The sequence below is a fragment of the Saccoglossus kowalevskii genome, chromosome 4 (assembly GCF_978046115.1).
Source record: "Saccoglossus kowalevskii chromosome 4, keSacKowa6.1, whole genome shotgun sequence".
Lineage (NCBI taxonomy): Eukaryota > Metazoa > Hemichordata > Enteropneusta > Harrimaniidae > Saccoglossus > Saccoglossus kowalevskii.
The window spans coordinates 12,398,462-12,413,920 of NC_140644.1; the positions used below are offsets into that span (position 1 = coordinate 12,398,462).

A 15,459-nucleotide genomic window follows, 5' to 3' on the forward strand; every position below is an offset into this window, starting at 1 on the left:
CACTCACCCAGGGTATAGTGGCATTGGCCTTCCCATTGTGTTTGTGGCACACTCACCCAGGGTATAGTGGCATTGGCCTTCCCATTGTGTTTGTGGCACACTCACCCAGGGTATAGTGACATTGGCCTTCCCATTGCGTTTGTGGCACACTCACCCAGGGTATAGTGACATTGGCCTCCCCATTGTGTTTGTGGCACACTCACCCAGGGTATAGTGGCATTGGCCTTCCCATTGCGTTTGTGGCACACTCACCCAGGGTATAGTGACATTGGCCTTCCCATTGCGTTTGTGGCACACTCACCCAGGGTATAGTGGCATTGGCCTTCCCATTGTGTTTGTGGCACACTCACCCAGGGTATAGTGGCATTGGCCTTCCCATTGTGTTTGTGGCACACTCACCCAGGGTATAGTGACATTGGCCTTCCCATTGCGTTTGTGGCACACTCACCCAGGGTATAGTGACATTGGCCTTCCCATTGCGTCTGTGGCACACTCACCCAGGGTATAGTGACATTGGCCTTCCCATTGTGTTTGTGGCACACTCACCCAGCGTATAGTGGCATTGGCCTCCCCATTGTGTTTGTGGCACACTCACCCAGGGTATAGTGGCATTGGTTTTTTCATTCAGTCTGTGGCACACTCACCCAGGGTATAGTGGCATTGGCCTCCCCATTGTGTTTGTGGCACACTCACCCAGGGTATAGTGACATTGGCCTTCCCATTGCGTTTGTGGCACACTCACCCAGCGTATAGTGGCATTGGCCTCCCCATTGTGTTTGTGGCACACTCACCCAGGGTATAGTGACATTGGCCTTCCCATTGCGTTTGTGGCACACTCACCCAGCGTATAGTGGCATTGGCCTCCCCATTGTGTTTGTGGCACACTCACCCAGCGTATAGTGGCATTGGGCTCCCCATTGTGTTTGTGGCACACTCACCCAGCGTATAGTGGCATTAGCCTCCCCATTGCGTTTGTGGCACACTCATCCAGGGTATAGTGACATTGGCCTTCCCATTGCGTTTGTGGCACACTCACCCAGGGTATAGTGGCATTGGCCTCCCCATTGTGTTTGTGGCACACTCACCCAGGGTATAGTGACATTGGCCTTCCCATTGTGTTTGTGGCACACTCACCCAGCGTATAGTGGCATTGGGCTCCCCATTGTGTTTGTGGCACACTCACCCAGCGTATAGTGGCATTAGCCTCCCCATTGCGTTTGTGGCACACTCACCCAGGGTATAGTGACATTGGCCTTCCCATTGTGTTTGTGGCACACTCACCCAGGGTATAGTGGCATTGGCCTTCCCATTGTGTTTGTGGCACACTCACCCAGCGTATAGTGGCATTGGCCTCCCCATTGTGTTTGTGGCACACTCACCCAGCGTATAGTGGCATTAGCCTCCCCATTGCGTTTGTGGCACACTCACCCAGCGTATAGTGGCATTGGCCTTCCCATTGTGTTTGTGGCACACTCACCCAGCGTATAGTGGCATTAGCCTCCCCATTGCGTTTGTGGCACACTCACCCAGCGTATAGTGGCATTGGCCTTCCCATTGTGTTTGTGGCACACTCACCCAGGGTATAGTGACATTGGCCTCCCCATTGTGTTTGTGGCACACTCACCCAGGGTATAGTGACATTGGCCTTCCCATTGCGTTTGTGGCACACTCACCCAGGGTATAGTGGCATTGGCCTTCCCATTGTGTTTGTGGCACACTCACCCAGGGTATAGTGACATTGGCCTTCCCATTGTGTTTGTGGCACACTCACCCAGCGTATAGTGGCATTGGCCTTCCCATTGTGTTTGTGGCACACTCACCCAGGGTATAGTGGCATTGGCCTCCCCATTGTGTTTGTGGCACACTCACCCAGCGTATAGTGGCATTGGCCTCCCCATTGTGTTTGTGGCACACTCACCCAGGGTATAGTGACATTGGCCTTCCCATTGCGTTTGTGGCACACTCACCCAGCGTATAGTGGCATTGGCCTCCCCATTGTGTTTGTGGCACACTCACCCAGGGTATAGTGACATTGGCCTTCCCATTGTGTTTGTGGCACACTCACCCAGCGTATAGTGGCATTGGCCTCCCCATTGTGTTTGTGGCACACTCACCCAGCGTATAGTGGCATTAGCCTCCCCATTGCGTTTGTGGCACACTCACCCAGCGTATAGTGGCATTGGCCTTCCCATTGTGTTTGTGGCACACTCACCCAGCGTATAGTGGCATTAGCCTCCCCATTGCGTTTGTGGCACACTCACCCAGCGTATAGTGGCATTGGCCTTCCCATTGTGTTTGTGGCACACTCATCCAGGGTATAGTGGCATTGGCCTTCCCATTGTGTTTGTGGCACACTCACCCAGGGTATAGTGGCATTGGGCTCCCCATTGTGTTTGTGGCACACTCACCCAGCGTATAGTGACATTGGCCTTCCCATTTGAGTCTGTGTTGTATATTAATATTGTATGTTTTTATTTTCATTGTATTTATGTTCCTTACCATACATAAACCCTCTGAAGGTTTTTAGTAGTGTAATAAAGTTATTATTATTATATTAATTTGCATGCATGTCCTATATTTCCAGAAATTGTTGTTCTTTTGATCAAGTATATCTTCATAAATAATTTTACCTCTCTTTGGAGGCCTGTATGTTTAATAATTTGGCCAACAATAGATTATGACATGCATTTATCAGTTCAAAACTTCTCAGCCTGATGGGGGTCATTGTACTCTTTCAATCGCTGACGTTGTGTTGTAGCAATCGGGCTGCTTGAAGTACACACCACGGCATGATTTCAATCTACTAGGTGCGTCCACACTGTCATGCTTGCTGCAGACATTGTGTGAAATAAGTAATGCAATCACCCAAGTGTGACTGTGTGTAAGTTTCACAGTAAGCTGGGTCTTTGCAGTACTAACAATCGGTTGAAATGTAGCAGGCCCAAGTCAAAACAAACACAAGTCAAAATAGTATAGTTTTGATTCTCCCTCCCAGGTCATAATGTCTAATTGACACCCTTGCTCTGCTCTCTTAGATCATGAGCACTGTTATCAGTGATCATAGTGAGCGATTGGAACTAAAAGTTAGCTATGTTTGTTCTGTTGCACTACTTAATACTGTAAATGTATTAATTATTCAAAGGGTTTTAATTTCGCTATTTTCGCTTCTAAATTAAATCTATTTGAACATATAAAATGACAATAAAACTCATTGTTTCTTTGACAAATTTGTGAGATTAAAACACAGTGAATATGCTCAAAACATCAAAATAGTGAAATTAAATGTCAGTGAAAATAAATGGTTTAACAGTAGCTGCAGTGTAAAGTACGCCCTCTAGTGTTGTCAAAGATTATATCGCCAGTTATCCATTCATTTATTATTTCTGTGGATTTGTGCAGATTATTAATGTCTAGACAGTTTGTATATCTGTCCCCACGTGGAAAGTAGAGTTTACAAATATCCGGTGAACTGGAACGGAGAAATGGAAATGATGGAAGATGATCTTTTCAGCCAACTCAATCTAACTCTGAACTTCTGAACTCAGCGAGAGGTTGTCTTCTTGAATTTGACAACATTTCTGAATGTTTATTAGTTTTGAACAGATGCAATAAAATATGACTTACTTAAAACAAACTGATTTGTAAAGGGATTTACTAGCGAAGCGAACCTCTTTTATAAAAATAACAGTAGCAATCTGACTTTGTGTTTGTGTTTGTATATAGAGTGAAAAATTGATTTGTATTGACAAGCAATTTCTCTGCTGGAGTCCAAATGTTTGATGCCAAGGGGTATCCCAGGGGTCATTGCAACTATTCTAATTTGTAAACCAATGCCATTTTCACCAAGCCAAGTTTACTCAATATCAAGACTATGTTTTACTTTGTAAATTTTACAAACCGAAAAACGTTTTGAAAATTCAAGTTTACTTATTAACTAAAATTCAGCTTGAATGCTTCGAAATATTTTATCATTCTATAATATTTACTAAATGTATATTTCTACTGAAACTGGTGTTTACTAAGAATTTGATGCCAAGTAACAAATGTTTAACAGTTTTTGAATGGCAACTGCTTGCATTGTTTCAAATAATTGCCAAATTCTCATTGATAATGAATTTGTATCCTCAGAAAGTACCAGGATGTTTAACCTTTAACCTATTAGATGATTGGACTAAGATCAATACATTTTTTATTTTACCCCAGGAATAAAGACGGTTGATGGAACAGCAGTGAAAGGCGAAGATTTCAATGGAAAGTCTGCCAGACAGGTTCAGTTCAACCCAGGACAGACTGTGGGTAATTGGAGAGTGAAGATTTTAAAAGATGATGAGTTTGAAGAAGTGGAAACATTCCAGTTAATCCTGCATGATCCTGTGATGGGTGCATTGGAACATCCAGACGTAGCTCTTGTGGAAATACACGATTATGAAGACGGTTAGTATTACCGGTAACTGTATTTTTCTAATAACAAGTCAATATTGGAAAAAAAAGTTATGTAAAACATTTAAAAAAAAATTACTTCAATTAGAAAAATATATATTAACAAAAAGTAGATTTTAGCGATGTATTCACAATCGGAAAATATGAACCAGTAGTCATACTAAACCAAAGACATGGCTAGAGGAGAGATTGTGTAATTATTCAATGCAAATGAGATGTACTTTATTATATCTTTATTCTATCTAAGCATTGCAAAATAACATGAACAAGTAAAAACATCAAGTAATTTGAAATTTGCGGATCACAATAATACGCCCATTAGCAAGTCATACTAGTACATGCGACTGCATAAAACTAAGACAGCGAAACCCTCCTAGAAAATAGTTGCTATTTTATTGTCATAGCGTACAGAGTATTTTAGTGATTTTGATATTGTGATAGTCTGAAATTGTGTTAGTGATTTGTAACTGTAAATCAGATTCTTTAACAAATCAGATTGTTGCTCTGATCAGTCTCAGCACCTGGTTGTACTGGATTATAATCTAGTCATTGTTACACAAAAGGTCAATGTCAAATGAATTCTTTCTGCGTTTTCTGTCAACCAAACTGAAGTTGTCAACATTGAGCTAGTTTAAGCTTAGGCTTATGTTCAGAGAAGCATGGTGCAATCAGACACGGTCCATTGAAGTATTGTCCCCATATAAGGCAATTATAAACTTGAACTGCGTACATGTAAACACACTGGTGATAACAGAAAGCACTGTGTTACTGTTGAACATCAAAGTAGCCACCTGCAATCCCTCATCGAGTATGTCATCAAAATAAAACGGATGTTTGTCATCTTGACAGTGTCAGCCTTCCTGCTAAATGATGGACAGAACCCACTCAATTAATCAAGTGAAGAATATATTCCTTTCATAAATTTTTGTTTTGAATAAATCACTATATTTATTAACCCACTATGGTCCTAATTGTTTTTCATTGTTTTACCTATTGTCATATGGCTGCTGTTGTTAAAGCATTGTTCTCTGCTTTTGTTCACAGAATCCACAGTTTGTGTTGATTTACCAGATAGTTATAAGATTGAGGAGAATATTGGTGAACTTCTGATACCGATAAAGCGTACTGGTGATCTTAGTAAAGAAATGATGGTCATCTGTTCTACTGTACCAGGTCAGCAGCTCATTTATAATGTAAATTTTATGCAAATGAGTATAGTGTCTTAATGCATTGTGGTTTTAATTATCAATTTACTATGATTACAGGCACTGCTTCTGGTACTGACCCATCACCTGTGTTATCTTACTCCGATTACATAAGCCGTCCCGAAGACCACACAAGTTTTGTTCGCTTTGACCGTGACCAAGCTGAAGCATTTTGTCGGATAGTTATCATCGATGATTCGCTGTACGAGGACGAGGAGACCTTCCAGGTGAAGCTGAGTATGGCGATGGGGGGCGTTATCTGTGGAAAATCCTCTACTGATGTGGTCATATTGCAAGATTCCGATGACGGTGAGTACATGAATAACACTAACACTTGATAAATCTTGTATCTTCCTTGTACATTTTAGCTTGCTTGACAGCTAACTTGTGTATTGGAAATATACAGCTACACTTCGGGGACTCAGAGCATGGGATATGATTTCATAATCAGGACTTTATATGTACTTCGTGACTTATATGTGCATTCCGACATTAATGCTTACAAGCTAGTATATTTCTGGACGTTGGTAGAAAAAATTAGACAACAACAGTGATTGATTGCCGAATATTAACATAACCTTTAAGGTAGTTTGAGCAATTGGCCATTCATCAAAATAGTTGGCTTTTATCAACTCAATCCTCTTACAGTGTGGAGTGACAGTTGTATTGTAACATTTACGGATGTACTGCTACGGTGTAATTGATTATCTCAGAATACAATTGTACTGTCCAGAGGGCATGTAAACTTCCATAAACATTAGCATTTGCAATTCTCGAAGATCTTATCGTATTCAAGTTTTCGGTTTATGTTTTACAGTCAGTTTTCAGACCTTGTCAAGCACACCCTTGTGTGGCTCCAATTTGTAGCAATTCTTTGGTGCACCTATACCTCAAGGCTAGCGTGGTTTTATCCATGCACATTTCATGCCTTTGAAACCAACTCCTTCTCCAGTATCGTACATCCCTACACATTATCGAGCCTGTAGGCACGCATATTTATGTAATCAATGGTCCTACTATATTCGATACTTCCTGTTGAAAGTTTTACAATTGTCTGGAAGTCACCTCCAGTGTGTGAAAAAGCAGCCACATATGTACTGTTATACCTACCGCTGTCGTTTATGGTACCTATACATTGGATCAATCCACTTTGTTTTTGTAGCTTACTGCTTAAAGGGTAGAACCACTTTCGTGCTTGTATACGCACGTAGATTTCTCTTCCTGAGCTCTTCTTCAATTGCGTTCATATCTTGTACACACACATGTATCATGGAACATATATATGCAAGTACAGTCTTATTGTATTTGGGTTTGAGATTGTCGAGATGCACTATAAAGACAAGCATTTTTGCCATATGAGACTGAGTCTTAGCATCCTTTTGAGATGTATGTCACATGTCTAGGCTGATATGCATTCACACTTTCTACATGTATATTACATAGATTAGACACATATGTGTATGTACATGCAATGATCTTACTGTGTCATGTCATGACTTAATAAAGTTAACGCACACTTCATTTCTAAAACTCGTCAACATGTCTGATTTATTTACAAAATTCTTAGCTGGTGTGCTTGGGTTAATAACCCGCTTCAGTATATCAACTCAGACCAGACCAGAGAAATGGTGATCATAGTAACAGCTGTTGGGGAGAAAAACAAACAGTGTTTTCATGAAGTAGTATGTTTTCTGCAATGGTTTAATTCATTTGAAAGCAATTTGTTTTGCCCATAAATGAGTCTAGACAAAGCTTGTACCATCGAAGGGGCAGGTGTTTCACCCCGTGTGGGAGCTGAACACTGTCTTGATAGATTGCCAAGCTGAGATTACCAATTTCTGTTCTTTTCCATTCCTGGATCATTGCTTACCTATTGTGTCGGCAGTGAAACAAATCATTCTACAAAGTGGTGTGTTGTGTTCTGATTAAAAGGAATTTCTCTTCTTGGGTTCCAAATTCGAGAAGTATATTGTGTGTTCTGTCTGAAGAACTCCAGTCCTGTTTAATGAAATGTGATCAGCGAGAGGCAAAAGGTGACTGTGGTTGTATTTCCCCTGCTGTTGCATGTGTCTGGAAGCTAATTCTTAAAAGCATGTCTAGTCTCCACCAGCTTCGATAAAGTTGCTTTATTCAGAATTTACTGGAATAGAATAGAATAGAATAGAATAGAATAGAATAGAATAGAATAGAATAGAATAGAATAGAATAGAATAGAATAGAATAGAATAGAATAGAATAGAATAGAATAGAATAGAATAGAATAGAATAGAATAGAATAGAATAGAATAGAATAGAATAGAATAGAATAGAATAGAATAGAATAGAATAGAATAGAATAGAATAGAATAGAATAGAATAGAATAGAATAGAATAGAATAGAATAGAATAGAATAGAATAGAATAGAATAGAATAGAATAGAATAGAATAGAATAGAATAGAATAGAATAGAATAGAATAGAATAGAATAGAATAGAATAGAATAGAATAGATGTGAACTTTCAATACTGGAGAAGGAAAATAAAAAGTCCTACATTGACCACGTTTTGTATATTTGTATGTACTTTCAAGAAAACCAGTTTGAATTGCATTGGTGCATGGTTTGGTACAATGAATTGCTACAAGCTCGACACACTGGTTACATGACCATGTTAAGATCTTATCGTTGCCAAAATAAAATAAAAGCAGTACCGGTTGTTCAAGCTCCATGCATTTTGGTACGTGGTTGAACAGATAGCAGTTTGACTCCATCAGTACGTGACAATTTCTAAAATTACACTAATTTCTCATCATTCATCTAAATAGCTTTGCTTCGCTATTTCCCCAAGTAGGGTCACAAGGAAACCGCCAGAATGTTTACTGAGTTGAAAGACTTTGTATGTATATTTATTGAATGGAAATATATTTTCTTGAACATCGCTGTCAACTAAAGTCAATAATTTATTGGCCACAAGATTTTGAATTCATTTGACTTAAATGATTATGTCAATATTTTAGATTATGTTGCAAAGTACCATCAAAACTGTTGTATGTATTATTCTCTTGAAGAAAACTAAAATGTACCTTAAAACCATTCCACTAAATATTATAATTACCTTATTTGTATGTGCTTACATAAATTACTAAAATGAGTAAATAAGTAATAACCTTGACGATTCAGTATACAACAAATTAACTTTTGGGTTTATGCGCTTCGGCTGGAGATGGTTTCCCAATAAGCAAATGTGGTATTTCGACTTTTTTGTGGATTCAGAATCAGGGCTTCAGCAGTTCTTTTATATTTGTATCTATTGTCTCTGTTTCTGTTTTCTACTATTTTCATCTCAAGTGGGTTTTTTTCTTCTGCACTCCTTGTTTCGTAAGTTATCCATTGAATGTTGAAATCTCTGTTAAATGTTTTTTAAAGCTTCGGTTACATTTGACTTGGGTGGTAGTTGGTGATATAGAAACAGTAATCTGGCTCTTGTTCATTTCTCCCATTTATAAGATATAATAGTGAAAAGTCATTATTTGGCTCTGTTACGTAAAGTCAACAATGTTTTGGAGGTGGAAATGCTTTTTTGAATTGTTTCGGTAAGATCTGACACTCACAGTTGATGTGTTGAAAAAAAAACATCAAGAAAATCAAACTGTTTTCTTTTACTTTTTTTTAGCCAGAGGCTAGACTTTCAACAAACAAATTCCAACTCAGGTGAGGAGGGGTCTAGAAAGTCTCGAAAGAGGATTTGTAAAGATTATCCAGTGTTTGCCTTACTGTAAAGTTTGTCTTATGCCATTCATACCCAGCGGGGCTGCTATGCCATGCTTTCGTGATGGCGTCAAAAGGCCGGATGGCTTTACTGTGCAAAGTTTCATTTCATACTGTTTAAATGGTTGGAATTTCACACTATTTCACCTATATTGTTCAGCGTAATTCAGTAGGTATGCCTCACATCCCAGCAATCCTATCCAATCACCAAATCACTCTTGAACACTCAGAAGTGGCAGAGCAGAAAGAAGTAGAAACCAGTGTTCTCTTCTCCCTGTTGCCACTCTTAAACTAATTTTACTACTTCTTGTTCAACAAAAGCCCCTTTTCTTACTATTACAGTTAGTACTGTTATGACCAGCAGTTTTGTTCAATTTTTCCTGCTGTTTTTTTAAAAAAAAAAAATTATAAACTTGCTTTTTATATCTAAAGATCTGCAAAACTGGCTGCTAATTAAATATGGTTTAAGTTCGATATTATCGAGCTGTGAGGGAAGAGGGGAATTGTTTTGTTTTTTGAACAATCGTGGGAGTTCATTTCATGAGTTTGTGATTCTCATTAAAGTTAATCAACTTCCATTGTATGTAGTTGAAGTAACTTTTTACAAATATCTGTAAAATTCTCCAATATAAGCTATGATTTGATTGTTCATATTGTTTTCTCTTAGCTTCCCATGAAGCCTTTGAAAGTAGTTCCGGGCAGAGTGTAATAACGAACGTTACTGGAATCCAATTGATCTCTTCAAGCGCCTAACGGCAGCCTGTTAGGTCTTGTCAAAAGCAATGAAATTAAGAACCCTGTATGGTTTTCCCCCCTCAAGAAAGTGAGACGTTTTCTGACAAAAGATGTTTACAGTAGACAGAGACTTGAAACAAAACTTTTGTAAATTGTGTATATGTATCATGAGTTTGTTTCCTGCCACATTTAACTACTTGTAACCCTTTGATTGCCATCATTTTTCCTGCCACGGTTTGCACCACATTTTGCAATTTTTTTTATACTTTTGTGAAATTTCTTTATTAATTTTAGATCAAATATACATATTTTTACATCGTCTACAGGTCCTTGTCAATATTTCTGAAAAAAAATTAGAAACATTTAAGTGTGTTTAAATTTATGAATAATAACAAAAACGACTTTTGCGTTCAAAAGGTCAACACTCGGAGTCGGCTTTGATTATTATTTTAGAAGTCTGCCAGTCATAAATGTTTTGGAGTGAAGGTTGCACTCTTGCAGGGTAACAAAAATATTGTGGAACCCCTTTCAACACAACCTCATTTGGCTGTATTTAGCTTCTGGTCATTAATAACCATGTGATAACTATGTTGACTGTAAACGGCACCATGTTTTCACTATCATGCAATCCAAATATTCAAAGCCTATACCCAAAACTGATATCTTAGTTTTCAAAACACTGTTTTTATTTGACCCATTCTTCTGCAATGTATGTTTACAGTAGTGTTGAATTTCTAAGAGTTGATATTTGTTGCTGTTCGTAAGGTGTTGTATTTTATGTTGGGTCTCAGGGTTCTTAGATTGTTGTTCTGAATAGCTGCATAGTGGGGGTCCATGTTGAATGATTGCAGTCAGATTTTGCTCCTGTGTAACTTTCTAATAGGTGGTACAATGTAGTTGTTTGCCCGAACTGAACAAAGTCTAATGTATTTCACTGACTTGCATTTAGGACGCACACTGCTATAACTATTGAAAATGAAGAAAACAAGCAGTTAACTTTAAATATAATTCTTTATATATTGCTACATAAAAACAGGAAGTTCATAATTCAACTATAGTTTGTGCACCAGAATACCTTTCTTCAAACTTTCAGAAAGTCTGTCACAGAGAATAACTTTTAGGATATTCAAGGGGTATGAAATGTGTTAGCTGCGTCAATCCTTAATTTTCTTATTTGCCATGTTTCCTTCCTCAATTAACAATTTGAGATCTCTGAAACAAAATGTGGTGACCCTCAACTTTGTTTACCACAAAATCCTTTAATTGGTCCGGACTTGGAAATAACATTTCTAGTACAAAATAGTGAAAACTTGATTGAAATATGGGTATATTTAGTAAATATTAGGATGAAAATTACTTTAATTGTGTAGTACATTCTGATGTTGACTGGAATTATGACAGGGTAGGTAGTTGGAAAAACCAATGAGTTTATGCAGCCGTATTATAAATTGTCATTATCTTAAGGGGACCAGTGAGATCAAGCAATTAATTTGCCCAGTTTTAGTTGTACCATCATTATTTGTGATAAAACTGGGTTGGTCACCCTAGTGGCTGTTTGAGCAGAGTGGTATGATTCGTGTTGAATGAATAAATGCATGTAGAACCATTTAAAAAACAAGGCAACACCCATGTTAAACTGTTCCTGTTGTCACTAAGTGTATAGAAAGCGTAATTAGATATGACTAGATTCTTTCACTAAAACCATTAACTTCTCCTTAAATAAATGAAGTATGAGTAAAAGAATAGATTTGTGTTACCATGGTTATGTCAATATTTAATCTGTAAATACGTGTACATCCATTAGTTTGTAACCGACACTGTCAGATGTGTGTGTGACCATGTTGCCACATTCACTCACCGATCAATGACTCTATAAAGTAATAAAAAAAAAAAATGACGTCAGGTGAAGTGGAAAAAAAACCCTACCTTATCAGGAACATCATTCATCAATGATTAGTTTTGACATATCACATTGTTCTACAAAATCTTCTCTTTCTTTTCTTTTCCAAGACTTTGATGGTGACAGAGTACTTAATCTGTTTCAAAGATGTACCTTGAGTCTAATTTTCATTATTTCATCATTTCAGACAAGCCTGTGCTTGGATTAGGGAGGCAGACGACAATAAAAAGACCTTGGTTCTATTGATGTTTTGTCTTCTCCATTTTCAGATTTCAGTCAGTGTTGAAAATTTAATAGTAACGTTTAAATTTTTGATATTTTGTTGAGTGAAGGAGTCCATCAAAGTAATGACAAAAAGCTAATAAAAATCATGGGTATCTATACTTGGTTTCATGGACACTGTGACTTTCCGATTTGCGTTTTCCCCTTAGCATCAAACCCTTCGAAAACTAGCCAGATGCATGAAATTTAGGCTGACACAAAAAAAATGTTTTTGTTTCCTCAAGTTTTAGTGGCCAATCACAAAGAATAATTTATCAAAGTTGCAGGAAAATCTTGTTTAAAAAGTGTGATTAAGTTGCCTTCCTTTGGCAGTTGTCAGTATTTAGGTTAAATTTTTCTGATTATTTTACTCTGCAACTTGTTATGTTTAATAGTGAACTTATTGAGAGGTGGTAAATAGCGCCCTCACATGCCCTTCTTTCAAATTTATTTATTTTTACACTGAGGGTGCTTGTGCATCTTATTCAAATTTATAAATGTATTGCCTAATTTATTTTCCAGAACCATCATTTTATTTTGGTGATACCGAATATGAAGTTGATGAAAGTGAAAGCTATGTAGAAGTGAAAGTATGGCGTACTGGTACCGATTTATCCAAGATGGCCAGTGTCACAGTCAGATCCAGAAAATCAGATCCAGAATCTGCCATCGGTGAGTGACATCTCTTTATTAATATATTATATACATTTTTTATAGTACTGTTCGGGAATGAGTAACTGGGATGCGTCAGTTTGCAGGGCAGGAACTCTGCTGGGAGCTTAGGCCAAGGAAACATCTGGACTAGATTCGGATGAGAAAAAATGCAGCAAAACGAATCAGAGAAAACTTTGTATGAAAAGAACACCGGATGCCTACACGCCTTTAACACCAGACTGAGGCGTGAACAGTGACAATACCCTGAAATTCATCAGTCTGAAAATACCAGCCATTTGATGTGCATTTTTTATGGAACTATATGCTTTACTAAACACAATATATACGTACATAATCTTTACTAACATATCACTATTTTTATCACTTCATGCTTTTCATAGTGGATTTGAATCAAGAGGTACTATATGCACTTACTTTATTCTTCATCTAAATGAAGTTTTCTTGAAATCATACAGTGTATTATGATTCGAACATAGCTTTACATTATCAAACAAATATATATATATGTATTCACAGTAAAAAATTATTGTTAAATATCTTTGCAAGACTCAAAAATTCATAGTGGATTTGAGTCCCGGGGAGCTACTCCCTGCAATTTACCTTACACAGATGTGCCACCCTTTGGGGTGTGTTTTTTCAGCCATCTGGTCTTAAATGGAATCCACAAAATTTAGGGATTTGGTCTAAAATGGGGTCCATAATGACTGATTGTCAAGTGGACATGGGTCTAAAAAAGGGTTTATTTTTTCAAACACTATTTTAACTTTTTTTATGCATTTCCAGATTTTCCAAATGTTTTTGATAAACATATTATCCATGTATAAAGGCGCATAAATGTCTGCATCAGTATTAGCCATGATCACCAAATGTCAAAATGTTTTAGTCAACTGGGGACTTCCCTGTATTCATCTATCTATAGTTTTGATGGTATGCACCCAGAATGCATCATATTTGTAAGGTTCAGTACAAAGTATATGTATTTATTAAGATAATTTCGGTCTACTTTTAATATGCCAAGACCAAAATGGGGTCTGCTGGACAAATGGCGGGTCTAAAATGGGGTCTACCAGACAACATTTTGGTCTAAGATGAGTTATACATTTTTGGTCCAATTTGGTCTAAAATGGGCTCTGGGTTTTGCAGTGTGGGCTACATACCATACCATATCAGCAGCCAAGTAGTTTGCATCATCTATGAGAAAATATACTTAAAATGACAAAATATAAAATGACATCGCTAAGTACATACAGCTATTAAAAAGTCGTCTATTTTCAAACTGTTAGGATATTTACATTTCATTAATATTCTGCCATTCACTCCCATATGATGTACATGTATATCAGTTTAAAGTCTTGTTTCTATTCCATAGCTGGTCAAGATTACAGCGCTATCAGTAAAAACCTGGATTTTGCTCCTGGAGTAACGATGCAAACGGTGAGGATAACGATTCTAGATGATCTAGGACAGCCAGTGTTGGAAGGACCTGAAACGTTTCAGTTGGTTCTAAGAATGCCAATGGGAGCTGTGTTAGGTGATCCAAGCACTGCTGTGGTCACCATCAATGACTCCATATCAGATTGTAAGTACAACAAGGAGTTATGGGTATTCAACTTTCATAACGGTGATGAAGATCTCATGAGAAGTCAACTCTCACGCTTTGTGTGCATTTAAAAACAAAATCCCATTCTACAGAATTCAAACTTATTTTTGTCCAATGGCATCACAGTATGCAGTGAATGCTTGAATAAGATTTAATTATGTCAACTGTTATGAGTGAGGTTATCAGCGTATTTAACGCATGTATTTGCGAATAAGCAAAGACACTATCAAAAACAAAATGTGAGATGAACACTAACCAGTTCTTTGACGGATGATATGTATGATATGTATCTAGATTTGTAAATTTGTCTTGCTTGCAATTTTCTGATTATCTGACAATTCGTGTGAGATCTTACCTAAATCCTAAATACATATATGCAACATTATGTGATGTCTCCAGATGGTTGTTTGTACCATTCTTCAGCCAAGGGAACTGACAATTGAGGAATGGTACAAAAAAAGCTTTTGCTGACTGACAAATGAAATAGAACTTACGAGAAAATTAGAAATAAAAATTAAGGCCCCTGAAGTACTGAAAGTAGTTGTTCTTAGGTTTGTAATCGGTTATTTTTGTGTGTGTGTGTGTGCAAACAGTACCCAAGATGGAGTTCCGTGATCCAACCTACATGGGTTTTGAAAACGATGGCAGAATAACCACTTACGTTATACGTACTGGCGATATCAGTCATACTTCCACTGTCAGATGTTATACTCGACAAGGCACAGCGCAAGTCATGATGGATTATGATGAACGACCCAACACTGATGCATCCATTATAACCTTTCTACCAGGTCAGTAGGTGAACCATAGCCATTTCATATCTATCAATCACTCAGTCTATACATCTTGCATATATCTTGTTTAGGTTACATCACCCCTTGCATCATGCATTATGTG

The 15,459-nt window shown here is 37.8% G+C and overlaps 1 protein-coding gene across 1 annotated transcript in view; it reads left to right on the forward strand.

Annotated features, from left to right (window-relative positions):
• Positions 1–15,459, forward strand: part of LOC100368129 (extracellular matrix protein 3-like) — an 88,511-nt gene that overhangs the window by 57,681 nt on the left and 15,371 nt on the right. The window contains exons 4-9 of the mRNA XM_085497793.1: positions 4,204–4,434; positions 5,485–5,613; positions 5,706–5,954; positions 12,810–12,959; positions 14,332–14,541; positions 15,156–15,353. Of these exons, the coding sequence (XP_085353919.1) occupies positions 4,204–4,434; positions 5,485–5,613; positions 5,706–5,954; positions 12,810–12,959; positions 14,332–14,541; positions 15,156–15,353 (1,167 nt within the window). The remainder of the gene's footprint in view (positions 1–4,203; positions 4,435–5,484; positions 5,614–5,705; positions 5,955–12,809; positions 12,960–14,331; positions 14,542–15,155; positions 15,354–15,459) is intronic.